This window comes from Leiobunum rupestre, chromosome 2, assembly GCF_980474605.1.
Source record: "Leiobunum rupestre chromosome 2, qqLeiRupe1.1.hap1, whole genome shotgun sequence".
In the NCBI taxonomy this organism is placed as follows: Eukaryota; Metazoa; Arthropoda; class Arachnida; order Opiliones; family Sclerosomatidae; genus Leiobunum; species Leiobunum rupestre.
The window spans coordinates 36,748,301-36,771,229 of record NC_143385.1 but is presented as its reverse complement, the minus strand read 5'-3'; the positions used below and the strand labels follow the sequence as shown (position 1 = coordinate 36,771,229).

At 36.6% G+C, this 22,929-nt stretch overlaps 2 protein-coding genes across 2 annotated transcripts; both read right to left on the bottom strand.

Annotated features, from left to right (window-relative positions):
* Nucleotides 1–2,342: 2,342 nt before the first annotated feature.
* On the bottom strand, nucleotides 2,343–4,123 carry LOC149957453 (uncharacterized). The gene is made up of 3 exons (XM_090167041.1): nucleotides 3,952–4,123; nucleotides 3,423–3,887; nucleotides 2,343–3,367 (listed from the first exon to the last, which is right to left on the bottom strand). The coding sequence occupies exons 1-3, from the start codon at nucleotides 4,121–4,123 to the stop codon at nucleotides 2,343–2,345; spliced, it is 1,662 nt and encodes a 553-aa protein (XP_090023167.1).
* A 377-nt stretch (nucleotides 4,124–4,500) lies between these two features.
* On the bottom strand, nucleotides 4,501–5,148 carry LOC149957452 (uncharacterized). The gene has a single exon (XM_090167040.1). The coding sequence runs from the start codon at nucleotides 5,146–5,148 to the stop codon at nucleotides 4,501–4,503; it is 648 nt and encodes a 215-aa protein (XP_090023166.1).
* Between the last annotated feature and the right edge of the window lie 17,781 nt (nucleotides 5,149–22,929).

Genomic DNA, 22,929 nt, shown 5'->3' with positions numbered 1-22,929 from the left:
TTAATTTTAAAAAAAAACGATATTTAAGAATTTTGCAGTTACGAAGAAAATACGCGCGGAAATGCTCTTATGTTCTCGTAAATCAACCAAAATATTTCGGTCAGTTACCACTCTGGATTGCCCATCAAAATCTATTGGACAATTAGAAAAAAAAATTAAATGAACATTTCAAGAAAAGAGATAGCGCAATCTGCGAGGGTTGTAAAGAGGGTCTCAGAACGATTATAAAAACGCCATCCCAAATGCACATATTTGTAGAGCCAACCGACTTCACATCAAAGCTGGACTGTGAAACCAGTATAAATGTAAAATTGAGCGATGTACCGAAAACCATAAAGGTTGGAGACGAAACGATGTTTCGTTTGAGGGCCGTTATGTTATTTAGAGGCAAAAACGTTCTAGATGTAACTACAGTTGGTCACTATACCTGCTACGGTTATCGCTCAATTGACAAGTTTGAACTCTACGACGACTTGCAAAAGGGAGTAATTGACACCACAGATAAAAATACAGTGTGTGCCAATATTTTTTATTACAGTATTTAAATAAGGATCCAAAACTCGACCGTATTGTTTCCCATGAGATCGGTAAACAATATATCTCAAAAATGTTATCTAAAACCTCACATTTATTTACTTTATTACTAACCTATTTTCGTATTGTAGCTTCATAAAATACGCGAAAGTCTTTATTTCGATTATAAAAAACACGTAATAATCGTTTTGTATAACGATATACTTATTAAACGTTCTTCATAGGTTTTTAACACTATTACAGTTTTACACTCATTTTTAACCGAACACTATTTGCAATAAAGGAGATAAAATGTAGAAACCTATTTACAGTTGATTCTCGATAGTACTCCTTTGAGAAAAACTTAGTTAGTTAGAAAAAGCATTAAATATAAATAATGGTTACAATTGGAAATCATTTTTGAAAACACGTATGTTAGAAGGCATTAAAGGGGAAATTCCAATTAAAACTCTTAGCGGCCTTTCTAACTAACATAATTGTTTCTTTAAAATTACGTACTACGTGGATAATTCGTTAAATCAATGCCTACGTAAGACCTAAGATATGAGAAAGTGCAAAATCAATGATATCTCCGAAAGTGGTATGGTGCAATGAGAAATCTCTGCGGTGCACGGTAGTGCATTGATAGTGCAATCAATTAGGCGCGTTTTTATTATTAAAATCAAAAGTGGGGGGACTGTCGTTAACTTAGCCCCCACATTAATATTTTAAGATTATTTTACACGGGAAAGTGCAAAATCAATGATATCTCCGAAAGGGGTATGGTGCAATGAGAAATCTCTGCGGTGCACGGTAGTGCATAGTTGGTGCATTCTTTTAGTCACGTTTTAATTATCGACATCAAAAGGGGGGGGGGGGTTGTCGTTAACTTAGCCCCACCATGAATAATTTTTTTTAATTTCCCGCCTTTTTTGACAGTGCAATAAAAAAATTGCTGGTGCATACTGGTGCACCATTGGTGCATTCGATTAGACTTGTTGTTTTTATCAATACCAAATATTAGATATTACGGTCATTTTATGTTTTTTTTAAGTTTCACGCCTTTCAGGACGGTGCAATAAAAGATTTTGGTGGTGCACTACGGTGCCCGGTGGGTGCAATAAGGTGCACTAACTAATTTGAAAATTGCTTTCTTTTGGGGGGGGGGCTAACTTAATGGAGCCTAAAAAAGTGACTTTTAGTTTAAAAAGTGACCAAGTATCAGCTTTGATATTGGACATTTTGTCACAGTTATCGTTATTATGTTAATATCCATTTCCACATTAATTACCCTGTATAAATTCAATCACATTTAGTTATCACATTAAGAAAATTGTTTAACGAGCTCTTTTAAATAAAATTAAAAAAAAAGCTTTCTAGTTTTTTAATTGTTTCTTTCAAAAATATTTCATCTTTCTCAACTGTAATCAATATATTTTGTGTTTGGGAATATACGCAAAGTACGTCCTCTAATACGTAAGATACTTCATTTTCAACTGTTTCTTTAGTTCGAAGTAGGATTCCTAATGGGCAGTTCAGTTTTTCAAAACTGTCAAAATCAACATGCGGTTCTTCGGTGGTAATGGCAGGAAGCTTGTTAACTTTAAAAAGATCACATATCAATGCTCCTTTCTTATATCTTTCCCTTTGCGTAGCTGTGGGTACTCCCCATGTTTTATCTTTGCTTGTTTTGGATTCAGTTGAATATGTTTACATTTTCCTTTCCCACCTTCACACGGGCAGTGCGAAGAATACATCAGTTTTTTATATCTTTTTTTCCGATTACAAGTCTTGGTGGTGAATAAACAATTGCTTAGGTATTCTCAAGCTTAGCTGAGTAATGAATCCATCAGTCCAGACGCAAATCTCTTATTTGTTCGAATGATTCCTGGAACTCTTCCTATCTGGACTCTATATTTATCGAGAGCTGTTCGTCCCACCCGGCCTTGTCTCTCTAAACGTCTTGCATCAAAATTTTCGACGCGATTACGATATGAGCCGAGGGTTTTTACAGGTGCTCCGTTGTCCATTTCTAGTACCTCCTGGGCAGCTCGCAACTCCTTTGGGACATCGGCCAGACATGTTGGTGAATTCGATGCAAATTTGCTCAGAGTGAAACCCGCGCTTCCTACGAGATGCCGTAATTGAGATATGACTTCCTTCGTTTGACCATCTGATCGCCCTCCGCTCATCACGTCGTCCAAGTAGAAGTCTCTCTTGACGACGTTCGCTGCCAAGGGGTAGGTTTCCACCCCTGTATCACCCAACTCCTTCAAAACCCTTGTCGCTAAGAAAGGTGTGGAGGATGTCCCGTAAGTAACAGTCGACAGCTCGAACTCTTGGATGGGCTGATCTAGTGAATCTCTGCATAGGATGCACTGAAGTATGCGTTGCTCCGGTTCAATAAGGATCTGTCGATACATCTTGACAATATCCGCAACGAAGGCGACTTGGTGTATGGAGAGAGTGTCGTGAACCACTGGACCAACCATTTGCGCATCGTTCAGTGAATATCCAGAGCTAGTTTTGGCTGAGGCGTCGAATACTACCCGGAATTTATTTTTCTGATTCCAATCCTTGAGGACGCAATGATGCGGAATGAAATTCCTCTGACGTAATGTGTCCTTTACTCTGAGTTTTGACATGTGACCCAGGGTTTCATACTCAACCATAAATTTCCTATAAGAACTCCCAGCTCTGGCTGCCCAGCCAACTTCTTTTCGACGTACTGAAATCGCTTCATAGCGGATTCTCGAGACGATCCAAGCGTCATCCCTTCGATGGGTTTGCTGAAAAGACCTTTCACATACTTTCTCTTCCTGAGTCAAGATCGTCTTCGTTGGAATTCGTTCCACTGACCAGAAACGACTCAGCAATTCATCCAGGTTGCCGACAACTGAGTGATGTACCTGTCGGTCCAGAGACTAGCCATCCCGATTTGGAATTAATTGCATCTGGTGAAGTCGAATGTCCACTTTTCTTACCGCTAAGCAATACTTTAAAGAATACATTCGCTCCCAACAGAATGTCTATCTCGCCAGGTACGTGGAAGGCTGGATCGGCATGCCGTAGCGGTTTCAGATGATGCCAGTGCTCAGTATTGTATTTCCGAAGCGGAAGCTGACAGGTTATCCTTCTAAGAATATATGCGTCGATATTAATTTCCTCGAAATGAGGCTTGAACTGAATCTCCGTCAAACCTCTTGTTCTCTCCAACGGAATTGAAGCTAGTCCAATAACTTCAGCGTCAACCTTCTTGCGATTCAAGCCCAACCGGCCCATGCATGATTCTGAGATGCAGGATACTGTGGACCCTCCGTTCAAGAGTGCTCTGAATCGAAGATACTCGCCATGAGCGTTCTTTACTCTTATTACTGCAGTTGCCAGGAGAGCGTCATGACTTGTAGAGTTTAATCCTTGCGAGTGGTAATTCTGTACTTGGGTAGCCGATTCGCCATCTGAGGGTGACGTCGCACTTTCGACATGGAGAAGTGAATGATGTTTCCTCCCACAAGTCCTTCAGCATTTCTCGAGACAACACTCCGTTACCCAGTGACCAATTCTCAAGCAGTTGAAACAGAGCTTCTTCTGTTGAACCAAGGCTCGTCATTCATCCACCTTCATGGCGCTGAGCTTCGGGCAGCGAAAATTGAAATGAGTTCCATTGCAGATGGAACAGTCGCCGTCCTTTGGTGCCACTACAGGTCTGGTATGCATTGCGACGGGTTTCCTGGGCGGTTCCTTCCTTTGTAAACCAGAGTCGGGCCATGACGCCGCCAACAAGCGGGCTCTTTGTTCAATGAACTCTAGCAGAGCATTAGAAGCTGGAATTTCCGTATCCTTCAGGCTAAACTCCCATTGCTCCTTCGACTCGGCATCCAGCTTTTGGGTAAGCAGATATACAAGCATAGCGTCCCACTTGTCCGTTATGTTCAGCGTCTCTAAGGCTCTCGTGCACTCCATACTTGTATCCACGATTGTTCTGAGTTAATTGGAGCTGCTATTTATCATTGCTGGCAGCGTCGAAAATCTCTTCATAATAGCGAAATACAATTCCCGTTTGTTCTCGTACCGCTTCTCGATTGTAGCCCACGCAATTGGGTAATTAACATCCGAAATGGACAGTGATTTGATCATTTTTGCAGTATTCCCGGTCAAACTGGATTTAAGGTAGGTAAACTTCTGAGCATCCGATAGGTCTGCGTTGCCATGTATGGCGGTCAGATACATATCCCGGAAAGAGGTCCAGTCATTTATTTCTCCAGAAAACGTCGGCAAATTGATCTTCGGCAATTTAATCTCGGAATGAGATGACTTGTGTGGGAACGTCGACGGCTTTGGAAGGAGAGTTGACTTGATGCACCTCAGCTCGCAAGTGACATCCGTGTACAGGGTAAATAGTTTGTTATACTCCAACATATGATCGTCACTGTTGTCAGAATCCAACGTAATGATACGAAAATGGGCGTCGTCAGCACTCTGCCGTGATTTCTCTGCTTCTCCCATCAGAAACTCTGATTGTTGTAGATTGAGTGGCATCTTCAGATGGTTATTGATTCTACCTGCAATGTTACTTAAGACCAGATCTGCTTTTTCCCTTTCAGCGAGAGATTTTTCCAATGTCGTTGGAGCCATCTTGACTACTTCCAGAATGAATCGGCACGGATATGACTGACGGTTCGGCACGAGGAGCGTCCCTTAGAACCAAAGACTGGAATCAGCGGTCAGAATCCCACGTAAATGTAGCCGACTCTAAAAGATCCGGCTAGACGGACCAAAAATGTCGTGTCCAATCGCGTACTCCATGTCCAATGAAATCTAATGGTAGGTAGAATAACTCTGAACGAAAGAATGACACCCAGTTTGGAAGATCAACAACGAACATTCTTTAATTTCTCCTCTTTATATATCGAAAAATAGACCAAATCAAAAATATAAATTAACAAACATTATTTATTAATGTTTTCCTGATTGTAATATCAAAAGTGCATGAGCGAACAATTATTATTTCTAAAAATTAACATAGTTCTTGCATAATTGATAAAAACTGTTTTTTTTTAGGATTGCATATATTTGTTAAATATATACAATTAAAAAAAATGATGTCAAAAGTGAATAACTTTATATTTGAGAAATTTTACCAGTATTGTTTGATTTGTTTTGAAGACTTCACGTGTACTTCGTAATAACGTCGTCGGTTCCGTCGTTTTCTCTAAGACTTCGGATAATAATAAAGAAGAATGTTTGTGAGAATTCATAAGATAGAGGCAATGAAAGATTCACTAAAAAGCTTTCGGAACCGAGCTATTGTTACTATTTATTTTTGAAACGTGAAGAACAATGTTACTTTGGTTAATATTTTCAGATAATTTTACGGAATCGACTTATTATTGGCATGTGAATATCTAATCTCTTAGGAGTATTTTGGTTTTTATTCAAAAAATGTGTTTTTAAAAAGGAAACACCCATTAAAATATAATGCGCTAGTGCCATTACTGTCATTGCAAAGCCATAAAAAGTCAAAAATCTTATTATACTAAAATATCGTCACGAGATAATGATCAAATATAATGTCAGCTTTTCAATTTGGAATCGGAACACATTTACCAGAGGTAATAAATAATCTAACTGCACTTATTTTTGCAAAACAAGTAAGCAAAGTTTTCGATATTGGCGCACTACTTTGTTCAGTTTCCAATCAAATTCGCCGAGAATTTAGGTTTTTTATGATTATTGTCTATGGTAGTCTACATCTATTTATCCGGGTATGAAATATATCATTGTGATTGCACTTTAGAAAACTCCGTTCAGTTACCAAAGCAAGCCTTTACTTTTCTGGATAACGATTTCTGCAAATCATTTAAATAAATTTTTTGAACGAAATAAATATCAGCTTGCGTTCTTTTAGCCTGCAATAATATTAACTGGTTCTTGTTTATGCTAAATCGTCAGAAACGTGCGTGCTAGAAATTTAAAAGCGAACATAACTTTTAATGCGTTGAAAGCTAATCAATAAAGTGGCTTGGTTTTCATAACCATAACAAGAAACACAGTTGGACCCTAGGTGCAATTTTATTTTTAATCAAATATTGAAGACACATCCAGCATCATAATTCGAATCATTTCGCCAAAGGATTAACTGGACGCAAACTTTATGCAGAAGCGAAATTGGTTTGACAATTTCACAAAGGATCAGTTAAAAATAATAAACGTGTTACGGATAAGCATGTCAAAAATAAAGTGACGTTGTTTTGGGTCATATTGAGTCGAAAATGTCAAATGAACATGGGACCGAAAATGCATTGCTTTCGTGTAAATAAAAATCGGCCTCCAAAACGTCGAAAAACGGGCAAATGTGCAGTTTCTATTATTCCTTGAACCGATAGTTTCCTATTATTAAGCATTGGTTTTTCCCCGAAAAAGATCACGGGTATCATAAGTGCGGTATTAAAATAGAATACGAAGGATAAGTGCGTAAATTAGATTTTAAGTAAAACGAAAGTTTTCCAAAGTGTCACCGTTATTTAATTGACAGTTTATAATTGAATTGGGATCTTTTTAATCTTCCAATGCCATGAAACACGTAACAATTTAACTTAAATACAAAAATTGCTCAAAATGACCACCTTCAAATGATTCTTGAACCCATTCGAAGATTCCAGGTGTGTTACGGACAGTGTGATTAGAATCAATTATTCGTTTTTTTTAATCATCAATGTCGCGAACCAAGTCTTCCCAGAGCTAAAAGTCGGGATATGGCGCGCACCACGCAACAGTAAACACTCGACCAATCCATCTCATAGGCAACGTCGTATCAAGTTGTGCTCTTCTCGGCTACAATGTGGTGTGGCTCTTCGGTTCAATTATCACTTGCGCCTCCTCGTTGGTATTGTACGTCTTCCAGTAATTCAGGCAAGTTATTTTGTATAAGCCATACGTACGCCTAACCATTTAGCCTAAGTGGAATAAAGTAAGTTCCAAATAAATTATTACTAACAATATGGTGGGGTGGCGGATTGGTTAGCACTTTCGCCTCGCAGCAAGAGGCGCCGGGTTCGATCCCACTCCTTCTGCGTAAAGTTTGTAAGTTCTCTCCCCACTGGTTAAAGGGGTTTTCCACCGAGATCTTCGGTTTCCCCTTCCCATAAAAACTTTCTGAGATTAACGGTAATAGTTAGTGTAGGGAGCTGTTGGCTCGCGTGGCATGAAGGGCTTGCCACCACCCTCCTACGCATTGTAACCCGGCCACCTGTTACTTGATCACGCACAAGCAACATTGCTTATGTGGTCGAAGGTGGTGCCTTGGGTATTAGCTCTATTTTAAAAAAAAAATATGACTACATTGCTGTTGGTGTGACTTAACAACTTGTCGTGACTCGCGTGACGTTACTTTGACTCTACTGTTGGTTAACATTTTGAGAACATTCAGTATAAAACCACGGAAAAATGGCTGGCCACGTATTAATCGCCACAACGTAACGTTACTGGCAAGCACTTAATTACCCCTAAATTGCCGGGTATTTCTTTTGAGATCACTAGGGCTGTGCGATTAGTGGTTTTATGCAATCCAGTCGATTATCGAGAATAAAGTTGTTTTTATTGATTATTCGAGTCGTGTAATACTGAAGTCGAGTCGAGTACTTGATTAAGAGCTGGTTTTATTCAAGTAATTATGGAATTAAATTGAAAAGGAGTATAAAGTATCTTTCAATGCTGAAAAATATTCCTTTAATTTAAATGAATCACAGTTTCCACAATTTTGTAGGTACCGTTTATTGTCCGCCCAAAAAGTTGTAAGAACCCCTCCATAAACTTTGAAGCAACGAGGATAGAAAAACAAATACTCGACGAGTTTAGAGAGCAGCTTATTCGAGTAATCGGGTACCCGAATATGCAATTTCTTGGTACTCGGTAATCGACGAGTACTCTCCAATTACTTATTCGAAGTCGAGTTCGAGTACTCGCACAGAACTAGAGATCACCTTTAAAATGGAAATTACCTAAATATTGGACGTTTCACAATCATTTAAGTTCATAAAATAGTGACGGAGAATAGGAAATTAAATCTAGTTATATAAAAGTATTAAGAACTTTAACAAACAGATTCGTTGATTTTCAAGTATGAAATAACTTCCTGGCTCGATAAACCATTAATTTGCGTCAATATGATATCAGATATGGCGAATTTCAATAACTCTTGAGTACGTGGTTCAAAAAAATTCAAATATCGAAATCTTTTGGTGCACATGGATTTTCTAGTTCATTTTGATGAGAACATCACCCACGAAAAATTTTAGGTTATTTCATTAATATTTAGGACTGCCTCAACGAGGTTAAGTTTTACCACTATGAACTAGCCCATTTATAAACAAAAATCAGGTAAAGTTTCCGTTGTCAAAGCGCGTGTTACAAAGCAAAATGAGATTTTAGGAAGTAGGCTGCAATTCGGAACAATATTAATACTTTTCGCGAATTTTATCATCAGTGAATTATAAATATGACTTGAAATAAGTTTCAAGGTTTATTTAAAAGCTAGTTTCATAACATTTCATCAATTGGTTCGTTCACAATGTATCTTTAAAGTAGACGAAAATTTAGAGGCGGTGAATCTTGCTCAGTCTTAAGCCTCGGTTTAATCTACCGCGTATTTTGAAACGGAAAAACCCGATTACTATCTTTAACTGATGGTGAACGAAACAAATAACGAAATACCGGGGATTTTTGGAGTTAAATGGACTTAGGAAATATTTTAGAGAATCTACGTATGGAAAAGGTCAATCATTTTTGGTATATTTAACAGCTAACGGAGACAGCTCAGTAGTTCAAGGGCAATGCATACGAGAGACGTCGGTGACTAAAAAGTTTACATTATAACAATTAATGTAAGTAATTAAATTTTGAATGTGATATAATTTCTATAAAATATTACTATAGGTTGTAAAGGATAGATGTTTTTAAAATTCACGGGAACTACCGCTCTATCCCTAGATGTATATCTAGGCATACGCGTGAACTTTGAGCCAACCTATTTCTAAAATAAAACGATAAAGATATATCTTAAAGGCTTTTTATGGGTTTATTTTTAAATCATCGCTACATTTACATTAGCGTCAACGGGAATTGTAGTTAATTTTTAAACCAACTTACGTGTGAGCTAGCACCTAGAGGCGCTGCGCGTCAATCGCTCGTACTCTATAATCCTAACGGTGGATAAAACCATTTTTTTTTCTTGATGGCATTTTCAATCTGCAAAATAACGATCAGTAGAGTCAAAGAAACCCACAGGCGATAACTGTTAGATCACACCATTAGCAATTAAGCCTAAATGTCTGGTGTGGAATCGTCGGTAACATTTTACTTAGACCTGTCTTTCTTCCATCCAGGCTAACTGGTGAGAAATTTTTACGGTTTCGACGAGATACATTGCAAGAATTACTGGAAGACGTTCCATTTGTAACGTTGAGGCACATGTGGTTTTTCCACGACGGAGCTCCACCACACTGTAGCCGAGAAGTAAGAACTTACCTTGATGAGGCGTTTCCTTTCAGATGGATTGGTCGATGGGGGACCGTTGTCTGGCCCTGCTCTATCTCCCGATTTAATCCCACCCAATTTTTATCTCCGGGGACACATAACGTTATGTATTTGTACCCCGCCGTTCCGCTGGGCACTACGGCGGCACACAAGACAAAGAGTCATGCCGGACAAAAATGCACTTTGCGAAACAAACGTTCGGCCAGTGAGACAGCCATAAAGACAGGCTCACATATGGCAAACAAACGCCCTCATCATGGCCCAACAAAAGGCGACACCATGGGCTGCCCTAATTCCCACCCTCGCACAGCTGAGGACTAGAGTGACTTCCTCTTCCACCACACAAATCCTCCCCAGTAGGATATTGAATGCCAAGTATGGAACACCCCCGAGGTTCCAGTGGACACAATAAAGACTTGGTTTATAAGACCTTAGTTTCTAACTTTGATGACCTACGACCAGGACCGTAGCTAGGGCTGGGCGGCCGGGGCGGCCGCCCCGGGTGCCGTGCGCGCGATAGGGTATAGGGGCGCCAAATTTGGTCCATATTATTATATTTGGGGCGCCAAAATTGCAGCTCGCCCCTGGGGCCATTTTCTCTAGCTACGGCCCTGCCTACGACAACAAGTAATTGATGCACTTGAAACTATCCGTAACACGCCTGGATCTTCCAACGGGTTCAATCATTTGTATGAAGAGACCATACAGGTATCGAAGCCCTAAGTGGTCATTTTGAACAATTTTTTTATTTAAAGTAAATTTTTACGTGCTTTATGTCATTTGAAGAGTAAAAATATCCCAATTCAATAAGAAACTTTCATTTAAACAACGGTGACACTTTGAAACACCTTCGTTTTACGTAAAATGTAATTTACACACTAATCCTACTTATTCTAAATTATTATCGCACTTTTGATTCTAGTGATCGTTTTTATCTTTTTCGACAAAAACACAAATGTTAAGTAAAGGGAAACAATTGGGTTCTAGTAATAATAGAAACTGCACATTTGCCCGTTTTTCGACGATCTGAAGGCCGATTTTTGAAGGACAATTACTCTGAAGCAATACATTTTGGGACCCTTGTTCAAAAGTCATTATCAACTCGATATGACCTAAAGAACACGTCATTTAACTTTTGACATGCTTATCCGTAACACTCTATATAAACTTCTGTTTTTAGGAATTATTGCGGGGTGCCTTCCGTCCACCACCTCTTCCCTCCAACACTGCGTCGACAGAAATGTGATTAAGATTGTTTTTTTTTATAATTCTATTTAGATTTTTCCATATTTCGGAACAATATGCAATTTTTTTGATTCGGAATTCTTTTAAAAAAAATAATTGTTTTCTTTATTCCTCATTTTAATAAAAATAAACCTGCAACGAATTTAAAATTGAACGAAGTAAAAAATCCTTTTTTCTTCAGTCAATAAATTTCCTTCCTGGACCAGTTGCGTAGAGAATGAGGAGGGCCGTGTGAGGACAAACACCAATTCCCCCACGGGTGGTTGTCATGCTTCCCTAACGGGTATCCAGTCCCTTCCCCCAAGTTTTCCTAGGTTGACGTGGCCTTTACACATATCTCACGACACGTAACAATGAGGCAAAGATAAAAGCAACAACTTTTAAAAAGTACTGCCGTTAAAGCAAGACGCTGTAAAAGGCTGGATGATGAAGAGTTAAAATGAAAACGAGAAGGAAGAATGACCAAATAAGTCACATAAAAGATTGATTTTCCCATTTTTCGGGTTTAATTTAATAAAATAATATATTTCGAACACGCTTAATAATTTTTTACAAAGTGGGTTGAATTGTACCCCCATCGGCTGCAACGCAAGCCTCACCTCGGACAATCATACCATCGAATGCACGCTCTATCATTTTGGTTGTTACTTCCTGACAAGCAATTTCAATTTTCCGGCGAAGTTGGGCTCTGGTTTCAATAGGAGTTGTGTTAACCGTTGGTTTGATTAATCCCCACAGAAAATGTCTAGAGGCGTCAGATCGGGATACCTTGCAAGTCAATGAACTGGACCATTTCTTCCGATCCATCTGTGAAGAAACTAGTTTTTAAGGGATTTAGTCACCTCTGTGTGATAATGTGGGGAGGGGCATCTTGCTTAAACCAAGTTCGGCGTCTTAAGCCAAAAGAAAACCGTAGATAGCATTTGATCGTTTTGTAAAAAAAAGTTTATTATGCTGGCCCTTGAAGTCCAACCCAAACATTGAAGTGCTGGAACTGAACTTATTGATAATGTAAGAGTTTTCGATCAGCCATAGATCTGAGACAAAAACATTCATTATTATAGGTATCATGAATCATAAATTAGGGATAATCATTCACCGCATTAAACAGCCAGTTGCAGAAGTTCTGACAACTTTGAAAATTCTCATTCATCAGTCCTCTCTTAAGGGTAGCTCTCCATGGATAGTACCTATATATGCTTTTAATTTTCCAAACACGTATTTTAATGCAACCTAATTTGGCAATCATTGTCGCAAAACTGCAAGAACAGTGTTCCCAAATACTACAAAAAGCGGTCCCAATCCACAAAGTTTAGGTTCTACAAAACCAAACTGTTGAAAGTCACAGTTTGGCCACCTTTTCTTAAGCAAAGGGCAACAATTTCGTTCGCTCTGCTCTTGATTAACGAACCATGGTACGTAAGATTGAAAATCTCATTGATGCTATATAAAAAAGAAATTCCATATAAGTTCCAAAAATGTATGTGAACTTTAAACCGTTTGTCTTTTCTTAAGTTTCAAAACATTTTTTAAATTTTTTGAAAGGCTTAAGAACGTGAGCACCATAATAACGATTGAAATTTCAGATGAGTAAGATATGCTTTCGTTGTTAATTAACAAGTTTATTTTTGCTTTTAAAGTCACGTTTTTCGGTGTAAGAAATATTTTTAAATCGAACCAAAGGTTAAATGTTGCTCTGCAAAATATCAATTGTCAAAATTGCTCTAGCACCTAGTGGTGAAATTATAATTTTTATAAAAGTATGAATATATTTTCAGAAAACGATAAAATTTCACTAATCAATGTCACCAGTGTATTTACTTAACTTTAATTTTTTTAAATATCTACTTTAAGTCACGTTCGTATATTTTAATATTTATATAAACTTGACTAGATTTAACTTAAAAGAGGGAGGAACACAAAAGGGTTAAAAAAAGTTATTTAGTCTTCCCTTATTGAACAGATTCTTTAATTGCAATATGTAGGGTTTTTGACTAAATTTGTGGGTTTTATGATACACCAAAAACAACAATTTAATGGCTTAAGATTATTGTCCTTACCATTTTTAATCCTAATTAAAACCGTAACAAATAATCCATATAAGTCCATCTTTCGTCTTAAGATATCATCCGCAACTTCGTAAGAAAGATGGCCATAATTACAGCTTGAAGCCCCACATGGAATTTTTAAAAAGCCTGATAGATTTTAATGTCGCTCTGATGATAACACGCGCTCTTTCTTCTTTTATGGCTTTTTGATTCAGGAAATATCAGGAATTAACTCTAATAAGAATAATGAGGGTAAACATAAATGTATTAGCACCAGTTGCAACTCTTGTGGGTTTGTTCGGATTTTGATAAAGTCGTTCACCTTTATTCACATTCAGGTTGATTACCTTCATGACCTATTATCTCCTCTATGTAGTTCAACTTCTTTTCGACGTCGTTCCCATGCCGGACATTTAATGTAGTCCACGTCGATCACCTTCACGACGTCTAACAAAGGAGACGACCCGAGGTGATAATCACCGATTTGGTTCAAACTCGGGTATAGTGTACACCTCCATGTACCTTAAAAAGCCTGTTAGGGAAAGTTGCGACGGGCTTTCGTTTTGCCATGGCAACCGATAACGTTTTTGACAACATGATTTGGAATTATTTCTATTGAAAATAAAATGATAATCTGAAGGATTTTAAGGGTCCCCCAATTGACCAAATTGCATTTAAACTTGATTAAATTAAATTTTTAAAATCAATTTAATTTTTTTTTTAAGGTTTTTGAAATTTTTAAAAAAATATTTTTTAAAAGGTTTCACAGGGGGGACCCTTAAAATCCTTCAGATTCCCATGTTATTTTCAATGGAAAAATCCCAAATTATGTTGTCAAAAACGTTTTCGGTTGCCATGGCAAAACGAAAGAACTTCGCAACTTTTCCCTTGCAGGTTTTTTAAGGTACATGGAGGTGTACACTTTACCCGAGTTAGAACCAAATCGGTGATTATCACCTCGGGTCGCCTCCAGTGTTGGGCACCGCTCATCTCATTGTGAGCGGATTTGTTATTATGAGCGAAAATGAGCGGTAAAATATCTTTTTAAAAGAGCGCAAAACAAAAATGAAAGGAGCGAAAATGTTACCGCTCAAAAAAGAGCGGAAAGAGAACAGCGAAAAATATTCCTCTTAAACTTCTGTCTTCTGAGTGTCCGATTTCAAAATAATTAGCAATGGCGACGAGGGTTTTCGATACGTGAAACTAGTACACGACAATCGCTATAAAGTGGCGTAACTAAACTTACGGTCGCCCGGGGCGGAAGACAAAACCTTAGCCCCCTCTCATACAATTAATATTAATTAATTAATAATAAATTGAATGACTTAAAGTATTCATTATTATGGCAAATGAACTACAAATATAATAATAATAATAATAATAAACATTGAAATTAAACTTAAGACTCTAGTCTGAAATACAAGGAATAAAAATGTACACGTGATAATCTGCGACCGACCCTTCAAAACGCGCCCTCCGCTCTTATAGGTTTGCACCTAGGGGCCCCTTCGCCCTCCTGGTATATACGCTACCGCCCCTACATACCTAGGGATTGTGTGTAGAAAGTAGTTAAAGCTTCATAAGTTAATTGTATGCTAGAAAAGAGCGCAATTATTATTGCTCAAAAAGAGCGTAAAAATAAGAGCGAAAATTTTACCGCTCAAAAAAGAGCGGAAAAATAAGAACGAAAATTTTGCCGCTCAAAAAAAGAGCGGAAAGAGAGGAGCGAAAATATTACCGCTCAATAAGACGTGAGCGTGAGCGGCTCTTTGACGAAAATGCCCAACACTGGTCATCTCCTGTAAGTGTAAGGTCTCTTTTAATCTTTTCATTGGTGTGAGAATACTATGCAGCTCCCCGAGGGTTAAAGAGAGCATCTGCACGAAATGCAAAAGACTTTAGTTGAAAATCATATTACCCATTATTGTAATCATAGCCACAACATCAAAGACTTATAAGTTTGTTGCATAAAAAAATACAATATTTTTTGTCTTCGTGACCTGTCATGTACAGTCATGTGGACTGAGTGTTTTTCTACCCGTGCTCGACATTTATGATAAGAAGACGTTGCTAGAATTTGAGGCATCCTTCCAGTTTGGGTTATTTTCTATCGCGTGTTTCCTTTAATTTATCATCACTCTTAGTGTTAGCTTTCTCCTTTTATGACAGTTCTTTTTGTTGCGGTTTCTTTGGTGAATTGCTCTCGCGTTTCTAGGTGTCGCGCTATATTTAATTTTTTCAAATAATTTCGTAGTCTTTAAATTTTATTTTAAGTTACCATTTCGGTCCAACGGTGTTTCTTGATCGTTTTTCTCCTTGAAATAAATTGAAAATTTGATCATTTTGTCATAGAAATTTTGCGCTAAGTTATACATTTGTTCTTTTTGAATAAATTAGATTACAAATAATTTAAAACTGCAAGCGTTACTCTTACTTTTACCTTTTAATAGTTACATTCACCAAGGAAAATTTTATCGCTCAGTGTGTGATGAATCATGCGAGCTTGTTTGACAAATGTAAGTATAGATACAATATACCAAAAATTAAATCATGTAGTTCTTTTTTATTTTAATAACCGGGTTCGCCCGGGGTCTTAGTTTTAATATTAGATCTGATTTATACGTAAGAAAGGTAAACGCTGTAGCAAAAACGCAACACACGTAGCAGAACCGAAACACGCCTATCAAAAATGTAACACATGTAACACGCGTAGCAAAAATGTAACACGCCTATAAAAAATGTAACACATGTAACACGCGTAGCAAAAAGTCCTGAACTACTTAAAAATCCCAACTTAACCTCCCCTTATACGAAGTCCCTTTCTTTCACACTAACCCATTTAAAAAGTTTAAAGATCGGGACCGGCACAAGGAACTCAAGAGAGGAAAACAAACCGAGCGACATTTTAAAACAAATAACGGCGTGATCACGCGAAATTTTCAAAACAAAAAAAATAGATCCAAAATAGATAAGGGAAGTAAAGAGGTGCAAGTCGGAACCATCCGGAAAATAGATAAGGGAGGCCAAGGAGTGGAATTCGGAATAAAAATTGAAAGCCGACACTAGCCGGAAAATAGAGAAGGAAACAAAGAGGCGCAAGTCCAAAAATGAGTAAAAAAATGAAATTGAATTAGATTAATAACCATGTCAGGTATTTTTAATAAGGCGCGTTTAGTTGGAAATGAGGCAATGAACATATTGAGTTAAAATTTCAAAGCTCTAGAGCTAACCGTTCTCGAGTTTTTAGGAACATGACCTACAAATAAATAAATAAAATGACAAACTTTAAGACTTATAGTTATAGATAATTGTCGTGGTCAAAAATTCAAATAATTATCGGATGCAGATAAACATGGCTGCCTGCCACGGCCCTGCTTAGAAGGTAGCGAAATGAGAATAAATTCTTCTAAGAACTGAAGCAGAGCTGCGTTTCTAATGAGGAACAATCTCGAAAATTCTCCAATATTTGCAAAATGTATTTCGACGACAAGGACCCTTTTTCATAATTAGCGATTTTTAATCGTTGCAATATTTTTTGCAAATTACAGAATCACACTAATTATAAGATTTTAAATTAGTTCTCTGAGTATTTTTGTGGAATTTTTAATTATTAGCCAAGAAAATTACACATAAATACAAAAAATACATTTAATTGATATTTAGGCTATGTAATGTAAGTCTCGCATAATAAGTTAAATATCTGCCCCTTGATAGCAGTACTATTTAAATGAATAAACACCGTTTTTTCAGTTCAAAGAACTGGTTTTTGTATTATATTTGTCCCTTTGTAAAATTGGGACTACGAGACGTTACGTGTCATTCAAGCCACTTGTCCCGTAACGATCTACGTCCTTCAAGCGGCTCTGTCTCTCTCGTGTAATTCCTTCATGCGTCCTTCCCCCCTCTTCTTTCCCCCACTCTTCCTTCCCCCACAACATGATTTGTATTTAATGCCTAACTTAATAAAACTTACTTTAATTAACTTGAAAAATAGAAAAGGTGTCTTGAATCCGATGGTGGTTTCAGAATTTGTCTTCCATTAGTTTTTTTCTCTAGGTGCAAGGGATTAAATGAGTGTAAAAATTAACTTTCTGACTATGTATCCTGCAAATGGTAAAAGCTGCGATATTTAAAGGCTGCTTGGGGAAGGCAGGAATCCGGCCTTAGAATAAACAGAAAACCAATCGGTTTGCTTTAATATTGGCTCATTCAATTTAAATTACCAACAATAGAAGACAAAAAACTGAAGTCAAAAAATTTTAGAAAAGCCTTTGTTTAACCCAAATAATAAATATTTTTTAGGTTTATAGTGCATTCAATGTATAAATGAGTTTTTAAATTACTGTAATGGAATATAAAAAAAGCTGGTTTCTCTCTTAAATCTTGAACCAGGCCGGGATAGCGTTGATTAAACATGCGACCATTAATTATATTTTTTATTTCGCATGTACTGAAACTTAAATCTTAAATTTGGATATAATAATAATAATAATCAGCTAGGCTAATAACCAAGTCATCGAGTGACATGGCAAACCTTCATGCAACGCGAGCTGACAGCTGCCTAGGAAAACGCAGGCCCGGACTGGCCCGGGCGGCTAACCGGCGATCGCCAGTCAGATCTTGGCCAACTCAAATTGGGGGCAAAAGTGGAAAAATTTGGCATTAATAGGAAATGAGGCAAACACGATTGCATAGCCGGTGGGGCCAACTACTGGCTAGTCCGACCCTTTGTACACTTACTATTACAGTTAACCAAATCCCCTATTGAAACAAAACGCTGCAAAGCCTATTTAACCTTTAAACCATCTATTAGATGTGTTATCACAAATGGCACAAAACGCATGGAAATGTAATTGAAATTATCAAACAAAACAAGATAGTGGTCGAAAATATGTGTTAAGAATGCTCCATGACTGAAAAATCTGGGTAAACTTGAACTACTATTAACTTTTACGATAACAATTAGTCAGGAAAATTATACGAAAATTAGTGAAATTGGTCTTTTATTTCAAAATTACCGGTCTATAACAGAGTAATTATGCAAAAATCTGTACGTTTTGCTACCTAAGTTGCAAAACCCGTACATGTTTTAGTTTTTTTCAACTTAATCTCAAAACATGGAGAAAACCATCGTATTTTATTGAAACGATAAATTTCTTTAACTTGTGTTAGGTGCCTTATTGGATGGAATTAGCAGAAGATGCGCAGGGAAACTTCGACGTTACAGGAGCGTTTAATAGTTTTTTCCATGTTCTCAAAACCAAATTGAAATTGAAGTAAGAATTTTTGTCGCCTTGGGAAAAAATATTTTAAATGTCTATCCATCGTGGCCTATAACTTTGGATATTATTATTCCAGGTTTGACTAAATCATTAATAAAATGTTTCGTACAACCCATACATTGCTACCAGCCAAATACTATATTGAGACCTTGTTTTAAGAGGTCCTATGGAGTAACTGGTTTAAGGGGTTTTTCCCCAGGCTATTCGGTTTCCCCTTCCATAAAAACTTGTTGGGGTTAACGGTAATAGTTAGTGTAGGGAGCTGTTGGCTCGCGTGGCATGCAGCGCTTGCCACCACCCTCCTACGCATTGTAACCCGGCCACCTGAATTAATGGCTTTGAAAGTCGCTTGATGACTTAGGCCTAAGGTGGTGCCTTGGGTATTAGCCTAGATGATCATTATTTCTTTCTTTCTTTCTTAACTCATTAGTTAGAGCAAAGAATATTTATCGAAAGAAACATTTATGATCAGAGCTTCGGTTATTTGAATCAAATAATTTTTATCAACAATGGTTGGAATTTATATAAATAATTTAATTTACGGTTAATCTGTCCAATTTATGATCGGAGCTTGGGTTATTTGAATTAAATAATTTAACTCAACATGGAGGGGACTTATATAAATAAATATTTTTTTCCACGATTGGTCTGTTAAATGTTTGATCCATTTTGGATCAAATAAATTATATAAACATTTTTACCCAATTCTGTTGCAATTGTGTCTACTTTTAACTTTAGTTTTTCTGTAAAAGTCAAAAAACACTTCCGCCTCGCAAGCATGGCAAATGAGAGTGCAAGAGAAATGCGTTACATATAAATCATTTCAATCAATTTGTTTGCATAAAATCAGGTTTTTACCGGTAAAGCGAAAAATAAATAACAATTTCCCAAATTAATAAATCAATAAATACCAGTTCCATGAATGCGTTGATCCTGTTCCAAATAAAGCTTAAGTAAGATTTTAGTCAGAAACCAAATTTTAAATTATTTAAATTAAAGATAAAAGGGCATTTCTTAATTCACACTTTAGTAAAAATTTTAAAAAATGACCCGTCGTAGAAATGATTCACGTACTCGTAAAAATATTCCACGCTTGTTACGAATTGCGACACAACCTTCAATTATACAATGTCTTTAGTCCTACGTGTTTCGTAGGACATGGATAGCTTAACGTGGAGCAGTCGAGTGGTCAGCCTGATCTCCAGATTTAAAACTTGTGCGAATTATTTTCTTTTAGGATATCTGAAGGATTACGTTACGTTAATAACTTTATTTTGGAAAGTTGTGAGCCTTATCAAATCATACCATTTCATTTTTTAAACGAGAAAGTTAATCAATTCTACGACGTGCTCACTTTTGTATTCAAGGCAAAGGTTGTTTTTTACACTTCTTGTAAAAGTCTGAACTTGGAAATTTCTTTGTATCTGTAATTTTATTAATTTAAAACAATTGTGTCGAAAATTTGCCAAAAATATAATTTATATTTCATCAAGACTTTGGAATAGGTTGTATTTAAAATGGCATAATGTAATTTTTCTCACTTGTTATTAATTTGATCGCTTTAAACAATTAATGATTTTGTACAAATGAAATTTGGTGAAAGGAAAAATAATGCTCTTAATTTTTAAGACTATGTACCGGATTTTGTGGTAGATTATTGTGCGCCCATATCTTTGAATCAAATCACTCAAGTACCCACGTGCATCAGACATTTTCTACTCATTAGGACCCATAAAGCACACTCTGCTATTTTGACACACTTATCCGTTACCCCATGCATTATACATATTTTCCAAATGCAATTCACTACTAATACTGCATTTTCAAACAATTTTAGTACTTCAAGTTTAAATTTTGTGGAGACAGAAAATTACATTGACTATGGTTCGGTTATTGGTCCATCAAATGCGACGGGACTCATTGGTCTTCTGATAAGTAACGTAAGTTTATTTTCAATTCGAAGCAATATGAGTTTTACAGGTAATTGGTAGGATGATTACTGTATTCCCGTTAAGTGAGACTGGAGATTTATCTAAAAAATATACCACTCCGTAAAGTTTTCAATTTTTTGGCTATTTACACTGAGTAAAATTTTTAATGTTTTGGTTATTTAAACTGAGAGTCTAGCCCCGCCGATCCAACGTCACCGTCGTCGATATTATCTTTGGCACCGAACCGCCGTCATCGAGTCATTTACTTTTCGGTGTCCCGCTGACGCCACCGCCGATAAATTTGTTTCCCGCTGCCGAAATGTTTTAAGTTTTTCTACGTAACTGAATTTTTTTTCCAAAACATTTTGGAATTTTTTTTAATTTTAAGAGGGTGTGACTTGTTTTTCCCCTTCACGCCACCCCCGCCAAAAACAATCAACGCCGTCAAGAATTTTTGAAAAATAAACGATTAATTTAAATTTAAAGAAATTTCAAATATATTTTTCGAAAACGTTTAAATTAAAAACTTCGTTGTGGTAGAATGGTTCATCGGTTTAGCTCCTTAATTTCAAAAGTCAATATATGAAGTTGGAATCTTTTAAACCTAAACGTATATCTTTTAAAACATTATTTTATATTTACCATTATGAGTAAACTGTTGCAATAAATTAGTATAGAAAAAGCCACCAACGCATAAAGAAATCAATTAAAATTTATTTTTACAGTAAATGGAATTTCTGTCAACCTTTACATATTTATGCCACCCATAAGACTTACTTTCTGCCACCCTGTTATTTAATCTGATATCCTTGGAAACGTAATGGAGTAGTAAATGGCCATGTAATCAGCTTTAAAAACCCCTTTGGTTATTCGAGTGATTCGGAACAAATATTCCGCCTGTTGCATATACCACTTGAAATATCTTTTGATTTTGGATTTTGGAAGTGTATCTGAAACACCCGATAACCAGATTGATCTATATTAGTAAAATATTAAAGTTAACACGATGTTTGAATCAGATCACCAAAGGATCCACATATCATTTGAGGAATAGAAGACAATCAATATCAGAAAGGACGCTCAATTTCTTGAACCTTTAATAAATATTACCCTTATTTTACGTTTCTTGCATAAACGATAAATTTAAATTTAACAAAACCAAATTAAACCTTAAGCTGCATAAAATGGATTTTGCTAAAAGCAGCTCAACTTTATTTACATATTCTAAGGACTGTTTCATTAATTTATAACAGAGCTGTGATTTTTCAATATTACCGTTAACACCCGACTACAAAGCTTTCGAATACATCGAATACTCGTTACCTTGGTACCTTTCGGAATGGAAGATGATCACAGAAAAACCAATATCTCTGGAAAACAACAATTTTGCTGCCCTCAAGGTTTTCTCCAATATGGTAAAGCTTTTTTCATTTACATGTTGATCAAATTTGTTTTAGTATGATGGCTAGGCCGAAAGTGCTACGAAATCCCTTCATTATGCTCAGATAATAGTTGTTAAGGAAGGAAACCTTTTTTCACTTGAACCTGTGTTGTCTTGCAGGTGTGGTTCTGCCTGGCGGTAACAATTATCATGAACATAGGACTGCACACAATTTTTACTAAAGTGGAGTCTTACCTTGTTGGTAGAAGAAAGCAACTAAATGCTAAAAACCATCTTACCGTTTCAAAGATATTCAACCAAATAATAGCAATATTATTACACCAAAGTAAATAAGAATAAATAATATTTAACTAGAAACAATGAACACTAAACAACTTTTTAACTAATATACTCTAGCATTTAGTGGAAGTAATTTTTAAACTTTTTGTTTAAAAAAAATCTAATTTAAAATGCTTAATTTTTTATATAGGTATAAATCTCACGAATGTTAAACTGCTAATGATTTGGCTTTGGTTTCCCTGCATTTCGACGTTTTTCTTGTTAACATCAATTTACAAGAACAACATCTTATCAAAGCTCTACACGCCAGTTACGCTGAACTATATAGACTCCCTGAAAGATGCCACAGACCATCCAGGCCTCAAACTCTTAATTCCATCCAACACTGGAATTGGAAATTACTTTACGGTAAATGGACTAACTAATCATTTCATGACCGAAAATCTATCTTAAAAGAAATTAGTGTTTTCTTTTAGCAGGGCCAGAAGTTAAGCTCTAACGAAAGTCCTATTTTACCTGAAACGTTGTGCTCTACAGCACTAGCAGTCAGATTGGTGCCCTAGTATATGTCAAACGGCAAATATTAATATTTTACATAAAAATCTATCTCCTCAATATCCAAATATGAATCGAACAAAACGTTGCATGAGCAGTGTTTCTTTCAGAAAATTTTCTTCGGGGGGGTTTCCCAGACA

Coding starts and splice junctions, on each gene's coding strand:
- LOC149957453 (XM_090167041.1), bottom strand. CDS start 4,123: ATGACGAGCCTTGGTTCAACAGAAGAAGCTCTGTTTCAACTGCTTGAG. Junction 3,888..3,951: donor ATGGCGAATCGGCTACCCAA/GTACAGAATTAC, acceptor TGGCAACTGCAG/TAATAAGAGTAAAGAACGCT. Junction 3,368..3,422: donor GCTAGTCTCTGGACCGACAG/GTACATCACTCA, acceptor GTTTCTGGTCAG/TGGAACGAATTCCAACGAAG.
- LOC149957452 (XM_090167040.1), bottom strand. CDS start 5,148: ATGGCTCCAACGACATTGGAAAAATCTCTCGCTGAAAGGGAAAAAGCA.